Source organism: Elephantulus edwardii, unplaced genomic scaffold, assembly GCF_000299155.1.
Source record: "Elephantulus edwardii isolate Elephantulus edwardi_28Jun2011 unplaced genomic scaffold, EleEdw1.0 scaffold00004, whole genome shotgun sequence".
Classification (NCBI taxonomy): domain Eukaryota; kingdom Metazoa; phylum Chordata; class Mammalia; order Macroscelidea; family Macroscelididae; genus Elephantulus; species Elephantulus edwardii.
Genome location: NW_006399754.1, coordinates 10,861,858 through 10,884,612, shown reverse-complemented (window position 1 = coordinate 10,884,612; position 22,755 = coordinate 10,861,858). Strand labels below are relative to the sequence as shown.

General features: G+C 41.5%; 1 protein-coding gene across 1 annotated transcript in view; it reads left to right on the top strand.

Moving 5' to 3' along the window:
* The window catches only part of UBAC2 (UBA domain containing 2), a 244,828-nt gene that overhangs the window by 217,834 nt on the left and 4,239 nt on the right, over positions 1 to 22,755 (top strand). The window contains exon 8 of the mRNA XM_006879557.1: positions 2,269 to 2,391. Coding sequence (XP_006879619.1) covers positions 2,269 to 2,391 — 123 coding nt within the window. The remainder of the gene's footprint in view (positions 1 to 2,268; positions 2,392 to 22,755) is intronic.

The following is a 22,755-nucleotide window of genomic DNA, read 5'->3' as shown; positions in this document are numbered from 1 at the left end:
ATTAAATAGCTCTGCTGCAGTCCAAAGGCACACGGTTCAAGGCCACCAGCTGCTCTTCAGGAGAAGGATGGGCAGTCTCCTCACATGTCATTAACTGCCTCTGAAAACCCACTGGGTGGCCAGCTATGGACTGGTTCCGACTCTAAGGTAAAACAGTGTACAAACATACAGGGTTTCTTTAGTAGTTTGTAAGGTCTGTGAGAATAGGACAATAATTATTGCTTAGTAGGGTTTTTTTGAAGCAAGAGTGGCATCCACTTCCTAAATAACTTGCCTCCAGAAACCCTATGAACTTCGATAAATGTCGATAGTTGTAGAGGGGCTTCAGGCCTTTTGTTCATAGGGCCACTACAAGTCGGGCTCAACTCGAAGGCAGACAACAACTTTTGGGGGCTAATAAAAAACTCTTGAGCACTGGCTAGTGGTAATAGTTACACAGTGTGGCTAATGTAATTGTCACTGGACTGTGCATGTTCAGATGGCACATTTTTGTTATTTTTATATATATATGTATATGTATATGTATATGTATGTATCTTATCAGAATAAATTATTTTTTTTACATTTTATTTCTTTAACTTTATATTTAAGAGATTCATGTCTTTGCAATTACTTGCTGTGTGTCAGAGAGCTGGACAATGACTAGGGATGATAGAAAGATGGCTGATGCCTCTGAGCCGTGGTGCTGGAGAATAGTATAGAGTGGACTGCTGGGAGAACACACAGGTTTGTCCTAGTGAGGGTGAAACAAGGCTGCTCCTTAGACGCAAGGACTCTGAAGCTTCATCTGACATACTTTAGACATGTTGCAAGGAGGGACCTGTCGTTGGAGAGAGACATCATGCTTGAAAGAGTAGAGGGACAAAGAGAGGGAGACCCTCGATGAGATGGATTGATCCAGTGACTGGGGTAATGAGGGTAGGTGTGTCAGAGACAGTAAAGTTGGCACAAGATAGAGCAGGTTTCAGAGCTGTTGTCCACAGGGTCACTATGAGTCCAAGTGACTCGACAACACATAACAATGGCAATATGTTGTTCTGTGTCCTTATAAGCCTTTTCTTTTAACTGTATCTACATTATATGAAAATACCGTAATTATCTGTTCTTCATTTGATGGACATTTGGGTAGTTTCCAGTCTTTGGAGCCTTGAATAATGCTGTTAAGAACAGTTCATGTCCTTAGATGAACATGTGCTTGCATATTTGTTGGCTACATTTCTAGGATTTCGTTTGCTAAGTCATACTTACATATTCAATTTGAGTAGATTCCCAAGAACATTTTCCAAAAATGATTAACAATTTCTATCTGTTCTTAAATAAATTTTAGGAAATTATACTTTTCTAGAAAATTGGAGTATTTTTAAAGAAATTTCAGTAAGTTGTTTTTTTAAAATTATTATTGTTATTAATTTTATAAAAATTTAAAGATATTTTGGATTTCCACTTTTCTCCCTGTCCACTCCCACCCCCCACCCCAGTTCGCTCTTCTCTTTGAAAAGTGAAAGAAAAATTCTTTCGTTGTTAGGCAATCCCTCCCCCAAATCCACTCCACAGCCTTTGCTGTGTGGACTCCTGTCATGACAATAATACCTAATCATACATCCCTTTTAAACAGTTCTCTCCCTCATCTGTTTCAATGCAGTATACATAGTTTATCCCATCTTTCTCAGTCTCCCCCCTACCCCAACCTCAGTGTCAGTCCGGGCGGAAGACAATTTAAAAGAGGTGCTGAGAGAAGTTCTAGCTTTCTGATTGTCTGCAGTTAATTACAAAGGATACCAGAAATGTGTTTCCTTGTGTTTTACTGACTGTGCAAAGTATGTGTCTGTGTGGATCATGAGAAATTGTGAGTAGCAGAGAGAAGACTAGGACTGGAATTCCCGAACACCTAATTGTGCTCGTGCAAAACCTGTACATAGACCAAGCAGCAGTTGTTAGTCCTGGGGTCACTGTGAGTCATAGGCTCCTTGAAAGCACCTGAGACAACAGAATTGGTTTTAGCTGATGTGATAGCCACGCTGTACAGATAACTTGTGTAATATCACTTACCTTCTTCTCTCTCTTTGTGAATCTACTCTAGCTCATTATTTTATTCTGTTGATTGAAGGGTGTTGGATGCTTTAGGATTTTAATTACTTGCATAAAGTACATAAGTGTGACATTTTACTTCATAATCTATAAAGGCAATTGCATCTGGAGGCAACTTGGAAGCCCTCTAAACGTCCTCTCCTTTCTGTGTGTGGTAAATGTGTGTTGTTCTGTTTTTAGGGAGGAATGATCAATTGGAATCGTCTTTTCCCTCCTTTACGTCAGCGACAGAATGCGAACTATCAGGATGGTCGGCGGTCTGAACAACAAGGGTCCCCTCCCCTAGAAGTTTCTGAAGAACAGGTAAATCGATCATTAAGGCCTGGTCCTTAAATTAAACTCATGCTTTAAACTTCAAACTGCTTTGATGAACAAGGCTAGGCAGAAGTCAAGCAGATCAACACAAAGATATTTGTATTCTTATTGTAACCAGTAATCGGTGATAGAAAGTTTGGACCTTCATTGACAGGTCTACAAAGTAGGTCTTCGGAGTTTGAGAGAGACAGTATGTAGAGAAAAAATGATGATATTTTATGCGTTGTGATAGTTAGCCTTTGTTGTTGTTATGTGCTGTCAAGTTGCCTGTGACTCATTGTGACAGTTTATTTTAAAATCTGCATGCCTTATATATATGAGAAACCAGTGACCTTGATTTCCTAAAATGGTTGGGGAGAAAGAGGTAAGAAAAAGGGAGAGAAATGGTTATTTCCTAGAGTACAATTTTTATATAGCTTTAACTTTTGGCTTTATGTTGATATTTTACTCTTCAAAAGTCAAATTAACAAGGATGGGGAAAATGTAAAACTGAAGATAAATCAATTAACCAACTATATATACTTCAAATAAATAACAATAACACTGAAGTTAGTTAAGTTTTAAGTACAGTCTTATCTCCTGTCTATAGAAAAATAAGAGCTTCAAATAAATCTTATAGTCACTTTTAGTAGACTTTTCATAGTGGATGAGTATAATGTACTCAAATTATCTCAGTGTATTGTAGGCTGGAGCATCTGAGTATATTGCTATTACTATGGAAGAAAAAACACAAATTAGGACATGAAAAGTCAAGGAAGAATCATATATGTTGGAGTGGAGTTAGAGTTATCAGCATAATTCATTATTTAAATGAGTCTGCATATGTCCTTCAGCTCTGTGGACTGAAATTGCTGAGAGGCCATAACCTTTTGGTAGCGTCAGCACACCTAGCGTCCAGGTCTTGGTTTCTAAATATCTTGCCCCACTGAAAGGAGCCAGGTCAAAAGATAAAAGTAATCTTGAAACATCCACTAGAAAGTAAGAAAATTCCCGGTGGCTGATAGGAACATGTCTCGCAGGAGGCAGTGAAGTCAGTGCTGATCCCAAAGGGCTCTAATTTTGACACCAGATTTGAGCATCAAAATATACAGGCATGGTCTTTGTAATTACTTGCTATGCATCAGAGAGCTGGACAGTGACTAAGGATGAAGGAAAATCTGATGCCTTTAAGTTGAAGCGCTTGAAAAGAGTCTTGAACATATCGTGGATTGTCAGAACAAAAAGGTCAGTCTTGGAGAAGGTGAAACCAACCTGCTTTTTGGAGGCAAGGATTTTGAAGCTCTGTCTCACAAATGTTGGGCATGTGGCCAGGATGGACCAATCCTTGGAGAAGAGCATCATGCTTGAAAGAGTGGAGGGGCAGCTCGGTAGAGGAAGACCCAGGATGAGATGGATTGACTCGGTGGTTAGAGAAATACAATTAGGTCTATTGGAGACAATAAGATTAGCTCAGAATAGGGCAGAGTTAAGAGCTATTGCACAAGCAACTCAACAGTATTTAACGACAGGGTAATATAATCCATGTGGAGGCATAAAGGAGAAATCCCTGATTTCATAGAGATTAATAGATAATTATTCACATACATAGCTTTTCCTTTATGAAGAATACTCAATCATAAATAAAGAGTAATGATAGTATTGGAAAATCACACTACTACAACCTCCATAATAAAATCAATTCAAGGAATTATGAGCAATATCTGAGGACTATGTAATTTATAAAGTCATTACCCACAAATTACTTAATAATTACAAAGGAAACAGAAACTTGACAGTGAAGAATTTGACCACCATCTTAGCCAGGTTATCAAATCAAGCACTTTAATTATGTTTTATAACCAAAGTTACATCACTTTACTGTAATAATAAATAAAAGGCAAAATAATTTGAGAAACATTCTATTAAATACTTGGGCTTTATTCCCTCAAAATACCAATATCATGAGTTATTACATACTAAAGGAACATGATAAATTATAATTTATGTGATATGTGGTGGTGTACTGGTTCCAGTGTGGGGGGAAAACTTATTCAAATGAGATTTTCAGATGAGTTGATTAAATAAGACAGCAGACTAGATGATTATTTTATGAATGTTAAATTTCTGTAATTTGCAGTCTGACAAATTGTATGTGTTTAGGAAAGAGAATGTCTTTGTTCCTAAGAAATACACACTGAAGACTGTCCTTCTGTGCTTGTCAGCCATACTAGATGCCATTTAAGCATTCTCCCTAAATAGTGAAACGTTTGTCTTACTCAGAAAAAAACAACAATACAGAATGAAGCATTATGTGCAAGACATGACGTATACACCTGCTGCCAGTGATTCAAGGGAAGAGAGAGAGAGAGTAAATAAAGAGAGAAAGTAAGACAGTAACTGGTAAAATAGCCTTTGTAAGTCTGGACGAAGGATAATCCGGACTTCTTGGCACTATCTTTTGCAGCTTTTCTATAAATCATCAGTTATTTCAAACTAGGAACTCTAGTGGCCCAGTCTTGTGGACATTTGCACTGCTAACCCAAAGATGGTCCCTCTCTGACAGACCCATCAAACCGCTCCACTAGAGAGGACGGGCAGTCTCCTCCCGTGCAGTGGCTTAAATGTTTATGAAAGTGTAAAGCAACATGGTAATAACACTGTGCAGTCTATTTGCTTGTGTGTTGCTTTCTTCTCGCCATCAGAACAAATCAGAGTTAGCTTTCATGACTGGCTGTAGCATCACCATCCTGGTCTCCCCCGTCCTCTGCCTCCAGGGTAAACACGCACCAGCTGGATCCACAGAGCAGCCTCTGCTACAAAGCTTGGCCTTGACTTTTTTCTTCCTTCTGGTGCTCAAGAGATGCCTCTGTATGAGTGGGTATTATTGTCATGACAGGAGTGCAGAGTGAAGGCTGCACAGTGGAGTGGACTTGCGGGGAGGGAGGGATTGCATAGCAATGAAAACTTTCTTTTACTTTTCAAGGAGAAGAGTGAATTGGAGGGAGGGGGTGGGCAGGTAGAAAAGTGCAACAATTAATGACTGGAAACTGTCTCTGTAAACTTTCATTGAAATTTAAAAAAAAAGAGAGAGAGAGAGAGAGAAAGCACACACTGTCTGCTGTGACCCTTGGATTAGGCCATGAATAACGAAACGAATGTAATGTGCCTGATGAATTCTCCAGCCAGTCCTCCCACCTGCAGCTCACCGGCCTAGACTGGTAATTCCACTAACTCTTACGATTGAGAAGTGAGTTGTGGAGCCACCCTTCTTTTCTTCCACCAGCACTGTAGAATTTTTAGAAAAATATTACTCCCATGGATAAGAAAATAAAATCTAGTCATTCTACATTTGTGAGATCGTAGGATAGCAGGTTGGAAAAAAAATATGATCACACTCAAATTCAGATGAGAAGCAATCCCAAGGTCTGTTATGTTGCTGTTGATGTGCTATAGGAGTGAGTCACGTTCCTCAAAGGGCAGCCGTTAACGGTAGCAGTGCTTAAAAGTGAGATCTTTGCTAATTTTGACACTTTTAGGAAAATAAAGTATCAAAAAGTGAGAACAAGAAGAATGTGTTATTGAAGCCTTCAAAATTTTTGTTTAATGAATCATTTGTTCTTCATACTTCAAGAGTGACAACAGTGAGGTTACCATGTCGCTATCCGTTCCAAAACCACATCTAATCAAGCCCTTCTCTGTTACATGAACAGATGTAAATCAGGAGTGTCAGCGTTTGCTTTCTCATCCACTGACTTCCTAAATCTTTCATTTGTATCTCTTGGTTATCTTGAAAATTATGCTTAGATCCTCATTGGCATTAAAATACAAAGATCTTATTGGCATCATTTATTGTGCACCCTTCCCCCCCCCCCACAGTTATGGTTATTTGGATGAAAGTTTATGATGTGCTAGGTTGTTGTTTTTTTATAATTATATTTTATTAATTTTCATAAACATTTACAGAGATTTTGGGTTTCCATTCATTCATTGTTGCACTATTCTCTCTACCCTCCTCCCAGTTTGTTCTTGTCCAAATGCCACAGTGCTTGTCAAAGCCAGTTCTGATTAATCTCCTTTGTCAGTGTGTCCTTTGCCATTCCCTATCACTCCTCCCTGAGAGAGACTTCACCCTGAGTCATAAGGAAAAGGGGATGGCGTATTCTCTTAGCTACTTCCTGCTGAAAAGGGACGCTGTGGGTTTCAGGGTGAAGATCTTCTCTCACTACTCTAAAGGGCCCCTTTGGCAGTAGGAAACACATAGACTATTATGGAGATTGATTTTGGAATTTAGATGCACTCTTATTGATTGTGCTTGGCTGTACATGTTCATATCCTTGAAGATGTATCATGGGGGTGTTGCAACCTAGAAGACACAAATTTGACTAACAAGTTATAAGTACATGAGTCCAAAAATTATGGAAAAGTAAAAGAAAAGATTCTTTGATTGTTGTACAAACCCTCCCCCAGGTCCCCTCCACCATGTAGCCCTCCCTCTAGTCTCCTGTGATGACCGAAATACCTAGTTATATGATGTGATAGGTTTTTTATTCACTCATTTATACAGATTTTTCTCCCCTCTTCAATCCATAGTAATGTCCTGTTCCAGATTGTTAATTGTATCAGCATATAATGTCTGAGTGTCCATTGACGCTGATACCCCCCCTTCACCTATTCCAGTATCGCATTCATTGTCCATCCATTCTGTTCCTGCTCGCCTCATCACATGCCTGTGTAGCATTCCTTGTGGAATACACACACACAAGAAAGAGAGGGAGACCCTTCAAGTTAGTTCTAACAAATAATAGCCCTTTGTCAGATTTCCAGGACTGTACATCTTAAAGGAAATTGCCCGTCTTTCTACCAAGGATATTAGCTGATGGATTCACACATGGTCAGCAAGCCAAGGCAGTACCACTCCACACCAGTACTCTTCGGTGGGTGCTGTAAAGACTGTGAAAATTACAGGGGAAAAAGACCGTGTTCTTGACCTCAACGTACTTCCAACAAAGCTTAGAAGTTCATTGTTGTTGTTATGTGCCATCAAGTTACCTGTGACTCTTAGTAGTACAACGTAAACTGTACTCTCTCCTGTGCCAATCTTACTGTCCCTGACACACCTACCCTAATTACCCCAGTCACTGAATCAGTCCATCTCATCGAGGGTCTTCCTCACTTGTGCTGTCTCTCCACCCTTCCAAGCATGATGTCCCTCTCCAAGGACTAGTCCCTCCTTACAAAACGTCCAAAGTATGTCAGACGAAGCTTCAGAATCCTTGCCTCCAAGGAGCAGCCCGGTGTAATCCTTTCCAGGACGAACCTGTTTGTTCTCTTGGCAGTCCATGGTATATTCAGTACTCTTCTCCAGCACCACAGCTCAAAGGCATCGATTCTCCTTCTATCCCTACTCATTGTCTAGCGTTCTGATGCATAGCAAGTAACTGCAAAGACTCTAATCTGGATCATGCACTCCAGAGTGACATCATTACTCTTCAGTACTTTGGAGAGGTCTCTGACAGCAGACTTTCCCATCATAATAAGTCTTTTGATTTCCTGGCTGCTGGTGCCTAGAGTGTTGATTGTAGAGCCAAGCAAACCAAAACTGTTAACAATCTCAGTCCCTTCCCATCCATTCTGATGCTGTCAATTGGCCCAGTGGTGAGAATCTTTGTTTTCTTGATGTTGAGCTTCAATCTGTATTAAATGCTGCCGTTGTTGACCTTTTGCAGCAAGTGCTTCAGGTCCTTTTCAGTTTCAGCAAGCAGGGTTATGTCATCTGCATAACACAGATTGTTAATGAGTCTACCTCCAATTCTAATGCCACATTTCTCCATAAAAATTTATATCAGTGTATAATCTGGTTAGTTTGTTGATGTTAGATTCTGCCTAAGTTATTGTTAACAGCATATACTGAAAACTCACTTGAATTAATAACACTTTCACTTTTTCTGCTTCTCAGTTAATTGTGTTTTATTTTCTTTATTTAGTCTTTGGCAATTTTTATGCCACTAGAAAGTTAATAATTCTACACACCGAGCTACTTTTCATTTCTTTCTCAAATAAATTAGTACATTACAGATTTTAGTGAATTATTGGTGTTTAGGTTTTAAGACAATCTAGAAAGTAGGAAACATATCCTCTATTTTAATAGCAAAGGTTGTTCTAAGAATGTGTTCCTTTATTAAATACAAAAAAGTATTGAATATGCACTTGGACATTTTTCGTTCCTTTTTCAACTTTGACTGTTCTTACTGTTGTTAAGTTTCTGAGTGCTTAGTTCTCAAATTTCATCTCTGTATTTTCCTTCATTTTTAATAAGATGAGGCATCTTTACCAGCTTGTCAGCTCTCCACACGATGCCAACGCCATGCATCACCCAATAAGGTCTTAAATAATCAAATATGTGCAAATGTGTTATCTTAGCAATAAGTGTATTCATCTTTGTGATTCTTTCTCTTTCATTTTCCAAGCTGTAGTTTTACTACCTAATTCACCTAATATGAAATATTAACAAATACTGAGGTTTTGTCGTATTTAATTCAGATATATATGTATGTGTATATGTGTGTATGTACATATATATACACAAACACGTATATACATGTTTACACACATACACACATATACATATATATACACACACACACACACACATCTATCTATATATCTTTACACACACACGAAGTGGGGGGACTGTCTCGAGCTTGTCTCTTTTTTATACTCTTCCCAAGCTTGGGACATTCCCTTTCAGTCTGTACTCAGTGGGGCACATTGGTAAAATCCAATAAGGAAGTTAGGCTAAACTCAGCCAGATCTGTTGTGTGCCATCAGGCTGATTCCAACTCAAAATGACTTGTAGAACGGCCCCATTGGCTTCCATATGAGCCTCCTCTGCTTTGTGGAAGTAGATTGACAAGTCTTTTCTTCCAGGGAATGATTGGTGAATTCAAACCACTGACCTTTCTGTGAGAAACTGAGAGCTTAACCATTCACTAACATGCCACCAAAAAATACGCCGCCTTCGACTGTGGAGTTGATTCCAAATCATGAAGACCTTCCCTTGGGTTTCTGAGGCTGTAAATCTTGATAGGAGGCAACAGTCCATCTTTTTCCCACAAAGTGACTGGTGGCTTCAAAGTGCCAGTCTTATGGTTAGCAACTTGACACGTTACGCACTATGTCATCAGGTCTCCTTAAACCAAATATAGGACTTAATGAGGTGTTGTTGTGAGGAACTTAAAAGGAAATAAAAATAGACTACTACAAATTTAGATTTCCTCTCTGTTCATCTGTTTAGTTTGCTTGGCTCCACAGTCAACACTCTCGGCACCAGTAGCCAGGAAATTAAAAGACATATTGTGAAGAGAAAGTCTGCAGTTAGGGACCTGTCCAGGGTACTGAAGAGCAATGCTTTCACTTTTGAGACTAAGGTGCACCCGATACAGGCCATGGTCTTTGCAATCACTTGTTATGCATCAAAGAGTTGGACAATGACTAAGGAGGATAGAAGGAGAATTGATGTTTTGAGCTGTGATGCTGGAGAAGAGTATTGAGGGTACCATGGACTGCTAGGAAAACAAACAGATTCATCCTGGAAAGGATTAAAACCAGGTGGCTCCTTGGAGGCAAGGATTCTGAGGCTTCATCTGACATACTTTGGACATGTTGTAAGGAGGGACCGGTCCCTGGAGGGGACATCATGCTTGGGAGGGTGGAGGGACAGCCCAGGAGGGGAAGACCCTCTATGAGGTGGATTGATTCAGTGACTGGGGTAATCGGGATGGGTGTGTCAGAGACAGTGAGATTGGCACAGGACAGAGCAGGGTTTAGGGCTGTTGAACATAGGGTCACTGTGAGCCTCAAGTGACTCGACGGCACATAACAACAACAACTCTGTTCATTAAGGACCCATGGTGGCCTAGTCGTCAGAAGTTGCACTGCCAACCCAACAGCATGTGTTTCTAACCCACCAGCTGTGCTGAGGGAGAAAGTTGGGCAGTCTCCTCTCAGGTGATTTACTGCCTCTGAAAACCTGCTGGAGGAGCAGCTTATGGATCGTTTATGACGTGACACAACATTCTTCTCAAGTCCTCTGCTTTCAACAGAGATCCATCTGATATCCTCTGTGATATCCCAGGTGCCATGGCTTCTTCTAAATCCAGCCTCAATTTCTAGCAGTTCTCTGTCAATGGTTATAACCATTTTGGGATGATTTTCAGCAGGGTTTTGGTTTTGTTTTGCTTATAGTATTAGCAGTATTGTTCAATAATTTCCACATTCTGTTGGAGCACCTTCCTTGGGAATGGGAATGAATATGGATCTCCTGCCATCAGTTGGCCAGGTAGCTGTCTTCCAGATTTCCTGACACAGGCTAGAGAGCACATCGAGGACTGCATCTGTTAGCTGAAACCTGTTAATTAGTGTCCTATCAATTCCTGGAGCCTTAATTTTTACCACTGTCTTCAGTGCAACTTGAATCTCTTCCTTCATTACCATTACTAAAATATTTCTGCATCAACCAATTCTTTTTGGTGCAATGACTCTATGTATTCACTCTGTCTTCTTTTGATACTTCCTGAATCATTTGAGATTTTTTTTTTTTTGTCCAAAGCATCTTTCAGAATTGCAACTCAAGGCTGTAGTCTGTCCAGTACAGGGGAGTTTGATTTACAGGGGAGTTAGATCATCCAGGATTTTGCACATAGCACCCTTCAGTATTGCAACTTGAGGTTTAAATTTGGGTTTCAGTTCCTTCAGATTGAGTGTGTTCTTTCCTTTATATTTTCTGATTCCAGCTCTTTGCACATTCCATTGTCATACTTTGTCTGGTCGTCTCGAGCTGCCCTTTAAACTACTCAGCTCATCTCCTTTGTTTTCACACTCTGCCTTTTTGTTTTGGCTTCTCCTCATCCTAGTGCAATTTTCAGATCTCTTCTGACAGCCATTTTGGTCTTTTCTTCCTCCTCTGGCTTTGCAGTGACCTTTTGCTTTCTCCATGGACCATATCCATGATGTCATCCCACATGTCATCTGATCTTCAATCTATTCCGCCTCAAACCTGTTCTTGAGATAATTTTTAATTCAGATGGATTTGATTTAAAGTCCTAGTTAGGTTCTTGTGGACTTGTTTTGATTCAGGAGCTCAGAATCTTAATGAGCGTCTCTTCTTCTCATCTTAGAAATCCTTACACCTCTTTCCTTACACCCAAACTCCAAAGTAATCCTCTTATAAAAACAATGCCCCATTGGTGTTTCTTTGCTTTGAAATACAACTTGTATTTCTCCTTTAAATATTTGCCGTTTTAATGAGATATTTGTCTAATGACTCAGGTTTTGATTAGTGCACAGTGGGCAGTAAACTCCTGGCCGGTTCCATGTCCATCTGCCTTGTCCGCACTATACCAGTGGCACCTAGAGCAGAGACTGACACACAGAAGGTGCTTGAGTGCAGGCTGGAGGAGGAACTAGAGGAAGACTGGGTGTGGGGTGGACTTCCCTTTCAGGACATTTGTTTTCGTCTAAAATTTTGATGATAACAGTGGAACTGTATCAGAGTTTTCACCTCTGTTATGGTGTACTGTTGAGTTAATTCTAACTCATAACAACCCTAGAGGACAGGGCAGAACAGGCCTGTAGGGTTTTCTAGATTTAGCGTGACAATAGTAGATAACTCGATCTTTTCTCCCGTGGAGCCACGGTGGGTCTGAACTACTGAGCTGAGCACGTAACTGTTGTACCACCAGGATGCTTGTCTCTTTCTGTATCATTGTTGCTGTTGTTGTTATGTGCCATCAAGTCGCCTGTGACTCATAGCAACTCTGTATAACAGCTCTAAAGCCTGCCCTGTCCCGAGCCAGTCTCACTGATTCTGACACACCTACGCCCATTACCTCAGTTACCGTGTCAATTCATGTCATCTGGGGTCTTCCTCTCCTGCACGTGATATCATTTCAGACATGATGTCCTTCTCCAAAGACCAGTCCTCCTGGCCATGTGCCCAAAGTATGTGAGATGGTGGTGCAAAATTTTAGCCTCCTAGGAGAAACTTGGTTTCACCCTCTCCAAGACAGGCCTGTTTATTTTCTTGGAGGTCCATAGTATGTTCAAGACTCTTCTCCAGCACTACAACTCAAAGACATCAATTCTTCTGTCATCCTTAGTCATTGTCCAGCTCTCTGATGCATAGCAAGTAATTGCAAAGACTATGGCCAGGATCAGGTGCACCTTAGTCTCTAGACTGATACGGACATCCTTGCTCCTCAGTACCCTGGAGTGGTCTCTGGAAGCAGATTTTCCTAGTGCAGTTCATCTTTTGATTTTCTGACAGCTGGTGCCAAGAACGTTGATTGTGGAGCCAAGTCAGCTGGAATTGTTAACAATCTCAATCTCTTCTCCATCTTGGATGGTGCTGCCAGCTGTGGTAGATTGTAAATGTGTTTTCTACCAAAATACTGAAGTTAAATTTGTTACAATAAATACTGTATGGCAGCCAAATAATTAGCCAATTTTAGCAGGTGTGCATTCTGTTTAGAAGACTAGGGTGTGTCTGATCCAGGCCAGGGGCTTTGCCATTATTTGTTATGCATCAGAAGACTGGTTAGTGACTAAGGATGGCAGAAGAAGAATTGATGCCTTTGAGCTGTGGTGCTGGAGAAGAGTACTGAGGGTACCATGGACTGCCAAGAAAACAAACAGGTTCATCCTGGAGAGGGTTAAACCAAGCTGCTCCTGGACTAGAGAGAGAGACAAACCAAGCTGCTCCTTGGAGGCAAGGATTTTGAAGCTCCATCTCACATACTTTGGGCATGTTGTCATGACGGACCAGTCCTTGGAGAAGGACATCATACTTGGAAGAGTATAGCGTCAGCACATGAGACAAAGACTCTGGATGAGATGGGTTGACACCATGACTGTAGCAATGAGGTCAGGTGTGTCACATGGTGACCATAGCTCAGGATAGGCCAAAGTTCAGAGCTATGAGTCATAGTCGACTCTGCGACACATAACAACAAATCTGTTAGAAAGTTGCCTGACGGTACACTGGTGCTTGTAACCAAAAAGAAAGGTTGGCAGTTTGAACCCATCAAATTGTCAATTCCCTAAGAGAAAGATGTGCAGTCTTCTTCTGTAAAGATTAGTCTTAAAAACACCGTGGGCAGTTCTACTCTATCTTAGAATTCAGTTCCAACTCACAGGGACCCTCTGCTTAGTTTCTGAGGCTGCAAATTGAAAGAGACTAGACATCTTTCTACCTCAGAGCTGTTGGTGGATTCGAACTGCCAGGTGTGCGTTAGCAGCACAGCTTTCCATGGACTTTGTCACCCAAACTCCCTGTATACCTTTAGGGTTGATACGTAAGTCAGAGTCAGCTGCACGGCAGTGGGTTTGGCTGTCCAACTTTTATTGTTGTTGTTATGTACCGTCGTCACCTTTGAACCGACTCATAGCTCCACAGTTTTCAGAGGCAGTACATCACATGAGAGGAGGTTGCCCATCTTCGTCTCACAGGGAAGCTGGTGGATTCAAACCATGTGCCTTTGGGTTGGCAGCACTCTTCATTACCACTGAACAAGAACCCTGAATGTAAAAAAGTACGGGAGCTCAGATCGATCTGGTCACTGAGCAGCTCACAGCCTAGATAGGGATATAAACAAGGAACAGTTGTTGAATAGCTGTTGTTAGAATCTAAGAAGAAAAAAGATGGTCAGAGAACAGGAAAGGAAGCTGCCCAGACCTTCCAGAGCACACGTGCATCAGGGTAGAGGTGGGCTGGGAGAGAGAGCTGCTCTGCTGTAACCAGGGGTAGTTCCAGTGAAGAAAAAGGAAGGGCGAGTCATGGCTTTCCACAACCCATCACTCCTGGGAGGCGTCTCCCAGGAAGGCAGGCATGGGACCTGGCACAGTTGAGTGCTGCCAATGGGCAAATAGCTAGAAGGCATCTTTCAGGTGGGCATCAATCGCTGCCAGGTCAGAATTTGGGAAGTAAGAAACAAAAGAACCATTTGTTTTTGACACCCTTAGCTAAAGGGAAGTTAAAGCAAACCGCAGGCCAGGGGCACTGAACAAAACAGAGGAGGCCTTTCACTGGGAGGAGTTCCTAAAATTCCTGTCATTCTCATTGGAATGAGTGTCCTACTGTTAATTGTCCTGAAGAGTAGTTGGGTTGCAAGTATAACACCAAAATGAGATCATAGTTGTTTTCTTGAGGGGAAAGTGTCTTCAGATACTGGACAGATAAGAGATAGCAATCTCAATTTAGCTTATGTATTTAAAAAAAGAGGGAGAGGGAGAGAAAGAGAACTCTGCGGATTGAACTCCAGCTTTCTCAGTTTCTTTTCTCTTTTCACTGTTCATTGTGATTTCTCTTTAAATTACCTGGGCAGGCAGAATACTTCTCCCCTTGTTCTCTTCCAGAACCCTTTCAGATGACCAGGGGAGTGGCCTGCCTGGGTTGGCCAGCTGTACAGCTCTCTGGCCCTGGTGTGCCCCTGGTGTGCCTACAGGGCAGCTGCTGACTCCCATGGCTGAGGTGTGTGTAGAAAAAGGTAATGGGCAGAATAGACACTTCCACAAATGCGTTAGCATCCCAGGGGCAAAGCTAGGTTAGAATATGCTGTTGATACAAGACCAAACTGTCCTTAGTATATTAGAAGTTAGAGACCACAAGTCCTTACCTTGATGAAGTCACGTTTTCAGTTACGGAAAGAAACAAAACGTTGGAGAAGCCCCATGTTAGTAGTTGTAATTTTTGTTATTAAGTAAACGTGGAAAATAGGAAAAGCGTAGCATCCAATTTGGATATTAACCGAACTGGATTATAGCTGGTTTCTTAGGGAGCTTTGGTGGCCTAATGATTAAGGAGTTTCAGTGCTACCTCAGAGGCAGATGGTTCAAATCCACTGGCTGTACCATGGGAGAAGGATAGGCAGTCTCCTCCATGCAATTTACAGCTTGAAAAACCCACTGGAGGGTCAGCTATGAGTTGGTCCAACTCAACAATTGTTGAGTTCTATAGCTGTTTTCTAAAAGAAATTAGAAGGAGCTGTGGGGGTTAGAGAAGTTGGCAAGTAACCTTAAAGTCAGAGATTCAAACCCACCACTGGAGAAAGATGTGGTGGTCTGCTTTGGTAGAGAGTTAAAGCCTCAGAAATCTTACAGAGCAGCTCAACTCTGTCCTACAGGGTCGTGATGAATCGTTTTGTATAAAAGAAGTTACAGGAAAGCTTGTTTGTATTTTTAGACTAGACATCAAGATGAACTATAATCTGATGGTTTATTGTGAACATCAGGATTGAAGGGAGACTCATCAATAACCTGCGTTATGCAGATGACACAACCTTGCTTGTTGAAAGTGAGGAGGTCTTGAAGCACTTGTTGCAGAAGACCAAGGAATGTAACCTTCAGTATGGATTGCATCTCAATATCAAGAAAACAAAGATTCTTACAATAATAGGCAGCATCGTAATGGATGAAGAGGAAATTGAAACCGTCAACAGCTTCATTTTACTTGGTACCAACAGTCAGAAAATAAGGAAATATATTGCACTGGGAAAATCTGCAATTAAGGACCTCTCCAAATTATTGATGAGTAATGATGTCAGTTTGAGGACTAAGGTCCATCTCCTTCAGGCCATGGCCTTTCCATTTACTTGCTATGCATCTGAGAGCTGGAAAATGTATGAGGATGACAGGAAAAGACTTGATGCCTTTGAGCTCTGGTGTTGGAGAAGAGCACTGATCATCCCATGGACGGCCAAGAGAACGAACACATATGTCTTGGAGAAGGTGCAGCCAGAGTGCTCTTTGGAGGCACGAATGATGATGTTTGGCCTCAAACACTTCGGGCATGTTGCTGGGAGAGGCTGTTCCTTGGAGACGGACATGATGCTGGGAAGTGTGGAGGGTCAGCGAAGGAAAGGAAGACCCTCAACCGGGTGGATTAACATGGTGACTGCTGCAATGGACTCTTGTGTGTCGGAAAGTGTGAGGATGGCATGGGATAGAACAGGGTTCATCTCAACAATAATTTAGACCACTTGCCTGTAATAACACAAGCAGGGGAAGGAAGTGCTTTCTGTGCTCTGCTGAAAAGGAAAGGGAATGCTGAAGGAAATGCTTTTTTAGAATTGCTGTGGAGCAGTTTTAACATTTTCCATAAGCTGTTGGCAGTGAACCAGGGCTGGACAGCTTGAGCCTTGTACCACTTAAATCAGAACATGTGCATACCTTAGTGTATTCCTCTGAGCCCTGTGTATTTTGTTGCCTTTATCTTCTGATGTTGTTTGGTCACTTGCCTGCCCCCCTGAACTTTAGGCTCTGTCTCTACATGTCCCTACCTTCACATCCAGCTCTTCTCTAGTCTCCTTCCTTCAGTGGAAGCACCGTCTGCGCACTAGGTGTGGTGGATGGCCCGGGCACCGACCCTCACAGCACTTAATGCTAATCAGGAAACACGGGCAGCATCACTTAACAAACACCAACGCCTTAAACAGCAAATGCTGGTGAGGTTGCGGAGAAACTGGAACCCTTATTCACTGCTGGAGGGAGCATAAAATGGTGCAACCATTATGGAAGGCTGTATGGTGCTTTCTCAAAAAGTTGCAAGTAGAAATACCATTTGACCCAGTAATTTCACTACTGGAAATATACCCCAAAGAAACCATAACTGCCACCCAAGCAGATATATGCACGCCCATGTTAATCACAACTTTGTTCACAGTAGCAAACAGTTGGAAACAACCTAAGTACCCATCAACAAATGAATGGATAGAGAAACTCTGGTATAGTCACATAATGGAATACTACACTGCATTGAAAAACAAGGAACTTAATGAAATATTATACAAAAAGGGTGACCCTGGAGGACATTACGCTGAGTGAAATATCTCCGTCACAAAAGGACAAATATTGCATAGTGCCACTGTTGTAAAATGAGACTGACATCAGGGTTGGTGAAAGACTGAGAAAGATGGGACAAATTAGGTATACTGCTTTGAAACAGATGAGGGAGAAAACTGTTTAAAAGGGATATGTGATTATGTATTATTGCCATGACAGGAGTCCAGAACAAAGGCTGCATAGTGGAGTGGTCTTGTGGGGAGGGATTGCCTAACAATGAAAGAATTTTTCTTTTACTTTTCAAAGAGAAGAGCGAACTAGGGGGAAGGTGTAGGCAGGGAGAAAAGTGCAACAATGAATGAATAGAAATCCAAAGTCTCTAAATTTTCATTAAAATTAATAATAATAATTTTTTAAAACAGCACTAATTCCTTGCTGTCTTTTAGTGTAGGTCCTTAACAACAAGGAGATAGTAAATATCTGTTTAATTCATAGCTTCCTGTACTGTACTGGTCTGTTTCAAGGTGATCACAATGTATTTTTATCTTCTGGTAAGATGAGATGAAGACTTTTGCTCTGAAAATGTTTTGTCACCTGGATGCTGAAGTGAATCAGGTACTAGCTGGTTCTCATTCCAGTAGCTAAACAAAAGGACATAAAACTGGCTGCTTAGAAAAAGCCCTCATTTAAGCTTTCGTGTGCTTCAGTGTGTTTTGTGTCTATATCTGTGCTTTGGATTAGAAAGAAAATGTAAAGCAGCTGCTGTCCTGTCAACTTGGACTCCTGGTAACCCCGGGGAGCTCAGAGGAGAACTGTGTTCTGTGGGACTTTCAGCAACAGATTTTTTTAGCAATAGATTACCAGCCCTTTCTTCCGAGGCTCCTTTGGGTAGGCTAAAACTTCAAGACTTGTCAGGTACATTCACCATTTGCACCATCCAAGCACTCATACGTGTCTATAAATATCATTAAGGGAGTTCCAGTGGCCTAGTGGTAAGAAGCTGCCCTGCCAACCCAAAGGTACAGAGTTTGAGTCGACTAGCTACTCCAAGGGAGAAAGATGAGCATTCTCCTCCCATATCATTTACAACCTCTAAGAACTGCTGGAGGGTGAGCTGTGAGGCAGTGCTAGCCCACTGGCACCCCACAGCAACAACAACAATAATACAGTCATCTGAATAGAGGGCTGAACAGTAGATCAGAAACTCGCCCTATTCTTTGCCGTCCTGACAGTCTCCAGGATGTCCAAGTTCATTGTTATGGTCGCTGTGTTGGCCTTCTTGTGGAGGATGGTCTTCTCTTTCTTTGACCCAGTACCTTTCCCAGCATAATGTCTGTTCTAACATAAACATTTGCTGTTGTTGCTGTGCTGTTGTTGTTGTTGTTGTTGTTGTTGTTGTTGTTGTTGTTATGTGCCATCAAATTGCCTGAGAGTCATAGTGACCCTCTGTACAACAGCCCTAAACCCTACTCTGTCCTGTGCCAATCTCAGTGTCTCCGACACTCCTACCCCCATTACCCCAGTGGCTGAATCAATCCATCTCATCAAGGGTCTTCCTCTCCTGTGCTGTCCTTCCCCCCTCCCAAGCATGACGTTCTTCTCCAAGGACTGGTCCTGCCTTGTAACATGTCCAAAGTATGTCAGACAAAGCTTCAGAATCCTTGCCTCCAAGGAGCAGCCTGGCTTCACCCTCTCCAGGACGAACTTGTTCATTTTCTTAGCAGTCCACGGTACATTCAATACTCTTTTCCAGCACCACAGCTCAAAGGCATCAATTCCCCTTCTATCATTCCTGGCCATTGTCCAGCTCTCTGATACATTTACTAGTACTTCTAAAAATATAAAGTATTTCTGAGAATAATTAGTGTGACCATTTTATTAGAATTTTAGTCTAACCTTTACAAGACTATTTTGCCTGCCTTCCTGACTCATTTAGTTCTCCTGTCTTAATTTTCTTAGGCTAATTCTTGTTTTTCCACTTAAACATTGGGAATATGTAGTAAATGTTCTCTGGCAATAGAGTCCCCGAGGGGCCCCTTTCCTGTCTTCCCGGGGTACCTGAGGTGAGGCATGGGGATGAGGAAAGCTCCGCCTCTCTCCCATCCCAGAATCCGAACACTATTTCTCTGGCAATGTTACCCTTCAGTTTGTTTTCCATTTTGACTGTATTAATGGTGACTGGGCGTGTGCTCACTGTACTCAGCTTGTGGAGCCGATAATTCAGCTGGCTTTTCCATAGGGAGATTGGATGGTTCATGATGCCAGTGACCAAGGTTCTAGAGATGGTATCTTCTCTGATCTCAAACCTCCCCAGCCTTTCTGTGCTAACAGATGCCGTCTCTGACAGTGGTTCTGCATTTGATCATTGTAAAAGACAGACGTATAACTCATTCATATTAAAAGTATATAAAGTAATACATACATATACATATATATATATTTGTAAGTGGCAAAGTAAATGCACCTTTCTTAGTCAAATTTTTAAATATTTTAAAAAGAACTGTGTGAACACTATTGCTACTTAGTAGGGATTTTCTTAGTGGACTAAAAGTAGATCAGTCAGCAATGAGAATTATCCAGTCATACTTGCCTTCTCACCCCTAAAAAAAAAAAATGCAAAAAGTCTCATACCGGTTTTCCCTAATGGTGCCTGATTACTAACTTTTAAAAGACAAACAGCCAGCCTTCTGCAAGTTTGCCACAGCAAAGAACTGTGAAACGCCTGGCTAAATTACAAAAGCCAGTGATGTGTGTGGTGTGCATTTGAGACGTGTGACATGTGATGTTCTGCATTTGAGAGAAAGAAAGTGCAGAGAAGAGGAGAGCTTCCGCAAAAAGGTAGTTTATCCTCGCCCTGGGGTGTCACTTACATTCAGGGTGAGACCTGGCCCAGCAATCCAAGATCTGAGTGGTCTTTTCCTCTCCATGACGCGCTAAGAGAGGAGTCCTGTGTATCCCAGGCTCCTCATTGCTTCATGCTGCTTCTGCTGCCTTGATTGCCTGTGTGTAAGCAAGCCATCATCAGTGTCTCCTGCACTACAAACCAAAGTCATAGTGGAAAGAAAACTAGAATACCAGGTGGAAGTTGTGGTCTCACACTTCTACTGTTAGCACGGAGTCTAGGTTTGTACTTAATCAGCTCTAGATTCTGAATCATGGTTTGGTTTGGTTTTGTTTTGTTTTGTTTGCAAACCCCTTAGCTACCAGTTGTGGAGCAAATAGCAATCAGTCCTAAGCTATCCTTGAGATATAGAACACGACCGAGTGTTAAGGATGGTTAATGTAGTCTTTGTTGTACTATTAAATAAAATAAGAGTGGCCAGAGTTTTGGCTTCCTTGGTGCAAGGTTCATAGACAACAGAGAGGAAGAGAATAGAGCTAATTAATTCCTAGTTGTCATAAGTCATCTCCCCTAGAGAGAATGATCCTTCACCTAGAAATCATTGTAAGAGGGCACTGTCAATCAAAATTATAAATAATCTAATAAGATTATATCAGTGAGGATGTTTTCTTCTTTGTTGACATCCAAGCTCCTTGTCATATCTCTCTCAATGTGCCAGTTGGGGATTAATAGTTTGGAAATACCTCTCAAGAAAAAAAGGACATGTGAGAATTTGTTGGTAAAGTAGGAGTTTCATGTCTGGCAGAAGCCGGAAATAGATTATCAAGCAGATGACTTGTAAATATTAGAAAGAATAGTGTCGTGTGAGGCAGCAAACTAATCCTGTTGACACCAGCCATCAAGACATTTGATAAAGTCTCATTACCTTAAGGTAACATACACCATGCATAATAGCATAAAGGGACTTGGAAACTGGCTTAAAATGCTCTCAAAATACTAAAAAGTTTACCTGCATGCAGAGAGGGGTCCCTACTTAGTTCTGGGCTCAATCATGTTGAAAATCTTCCAACACAGTACTATTTTTTTACTATATACATTGAGAAGAACAGGATTCCTAGAACACTTGATTGTGCTCATGTAAAATCTATACCTAAACCAAGAAGCTGTCGTCCAGACAGAGCAAGGGAACACTGCATGGTTTAAAATCAGGAAAAGTGTTCATGAGAACTGTATCCTTTCTCCGTAGTCAGTCTGTTTACCGAACAGATCATTCAGGAAGCTAGACTCTTATGATAAGGAATGAGACATCTGGATCTTTGGAAGGCTCATGTACAACTTAGGTCATGCAGATGACACAATTTTGCTCACTGAAGTGAAGAGGGCCTGATATACTTGCTGCAGAACACTCCAAACTACAATGTTTGATGTGGGTTGTATCTCAACATCAAAAAGACTAAAATCCTCACCATTGTGCCAGTAGACAACATCATGATAAGTGGAAAAAAAGATTGAGATTGTCAACAGTTTCCTCTTATTTGAAGCCACTGCCTTGGTACCAGCAGTCAGGAAATCAAAAGACATGTCGCATCGGCAAAGTCTGCTGTCAAGGATGTCTCCAAAGTGGCACAGAGCTATGATGTCACTTTAAATGCTCAGATGTCTCCAATCCAATCCCTGGTCTTTTCAGTTACTTGATAGGCATCTGAAAGTTGGACTGTGAATAAGAATGACAGAAGAATCAATGCCTTTGTGTACTGAATTCCTCATGGACTGCCAAAAGAATAAAATACATCCAGTCAGGGATGACTCATTGTGACCCTATAAACAGCAGATCTGAACCCTGACCTGTCATGTGCCACCCTTACAATCTCTGACACACTCAAGCCCGTTGCTGTAGTTACTGTGTCAGTCTGTCTGGTTGAGGGTCTTACTATATACTTCATTGTCCCTCTACCTTTCCAAGCATGATGTCACTCTCCAAGGACTAACCTCTCCTAGCAGCATGCCCGAAGCTATGTGAGACCAAGCTTTATTATCTTTGTCTCCAGGGAGCACTCTGGCTGCACCCTCTGCAAAACATACCTGCTTGTTCTTTGAGCGGTCCACGGGATATTCAGTTCTCTTCTCCAGCACCACAGTTCAAAGGCATTAACTCTTCTGTCATCCTTAGGAAGGGCCATTCTTTGGGAAAAAACATGATGCTTGGAAAGGTGAAGGATCATCTAAAGTTGGGCAGACCCTCAACAGATGGATTGACAGAGTGATTGTGGCAGTGGACTCAAGTGTGTCACCATGATGAGAATGACACAGGAGAGAACAGTACAGATCTGTTTATAGGGTCACTATAGGTCGCGGTCGACTCAACAGAAGCTAACAACAACGTATATATTGCAAATGTACTGTTTCAGTATAAATATTTAAAAAATGAATTATTGGTGCCATGATTCCTCTTATAGCCTTTTATTTAATGGAAAGATTGATTCCAACCAGCTGGGTTATGAATAGACTTGGTAATACTACCTCATATGCAAATTCAAGCTGAAGCTGAGGAAAATTAAACCAGATCCAAGGCAACCAAAATATGACTTTGAGTCTATCCCACCTGAATTTCAGAACCATCTCAGGAACAGGTTTGCGGCTTTGAACACTAATGACCGAAGGCCAGATGAGTTGTGGGAGGATATCAAGGGTATCAT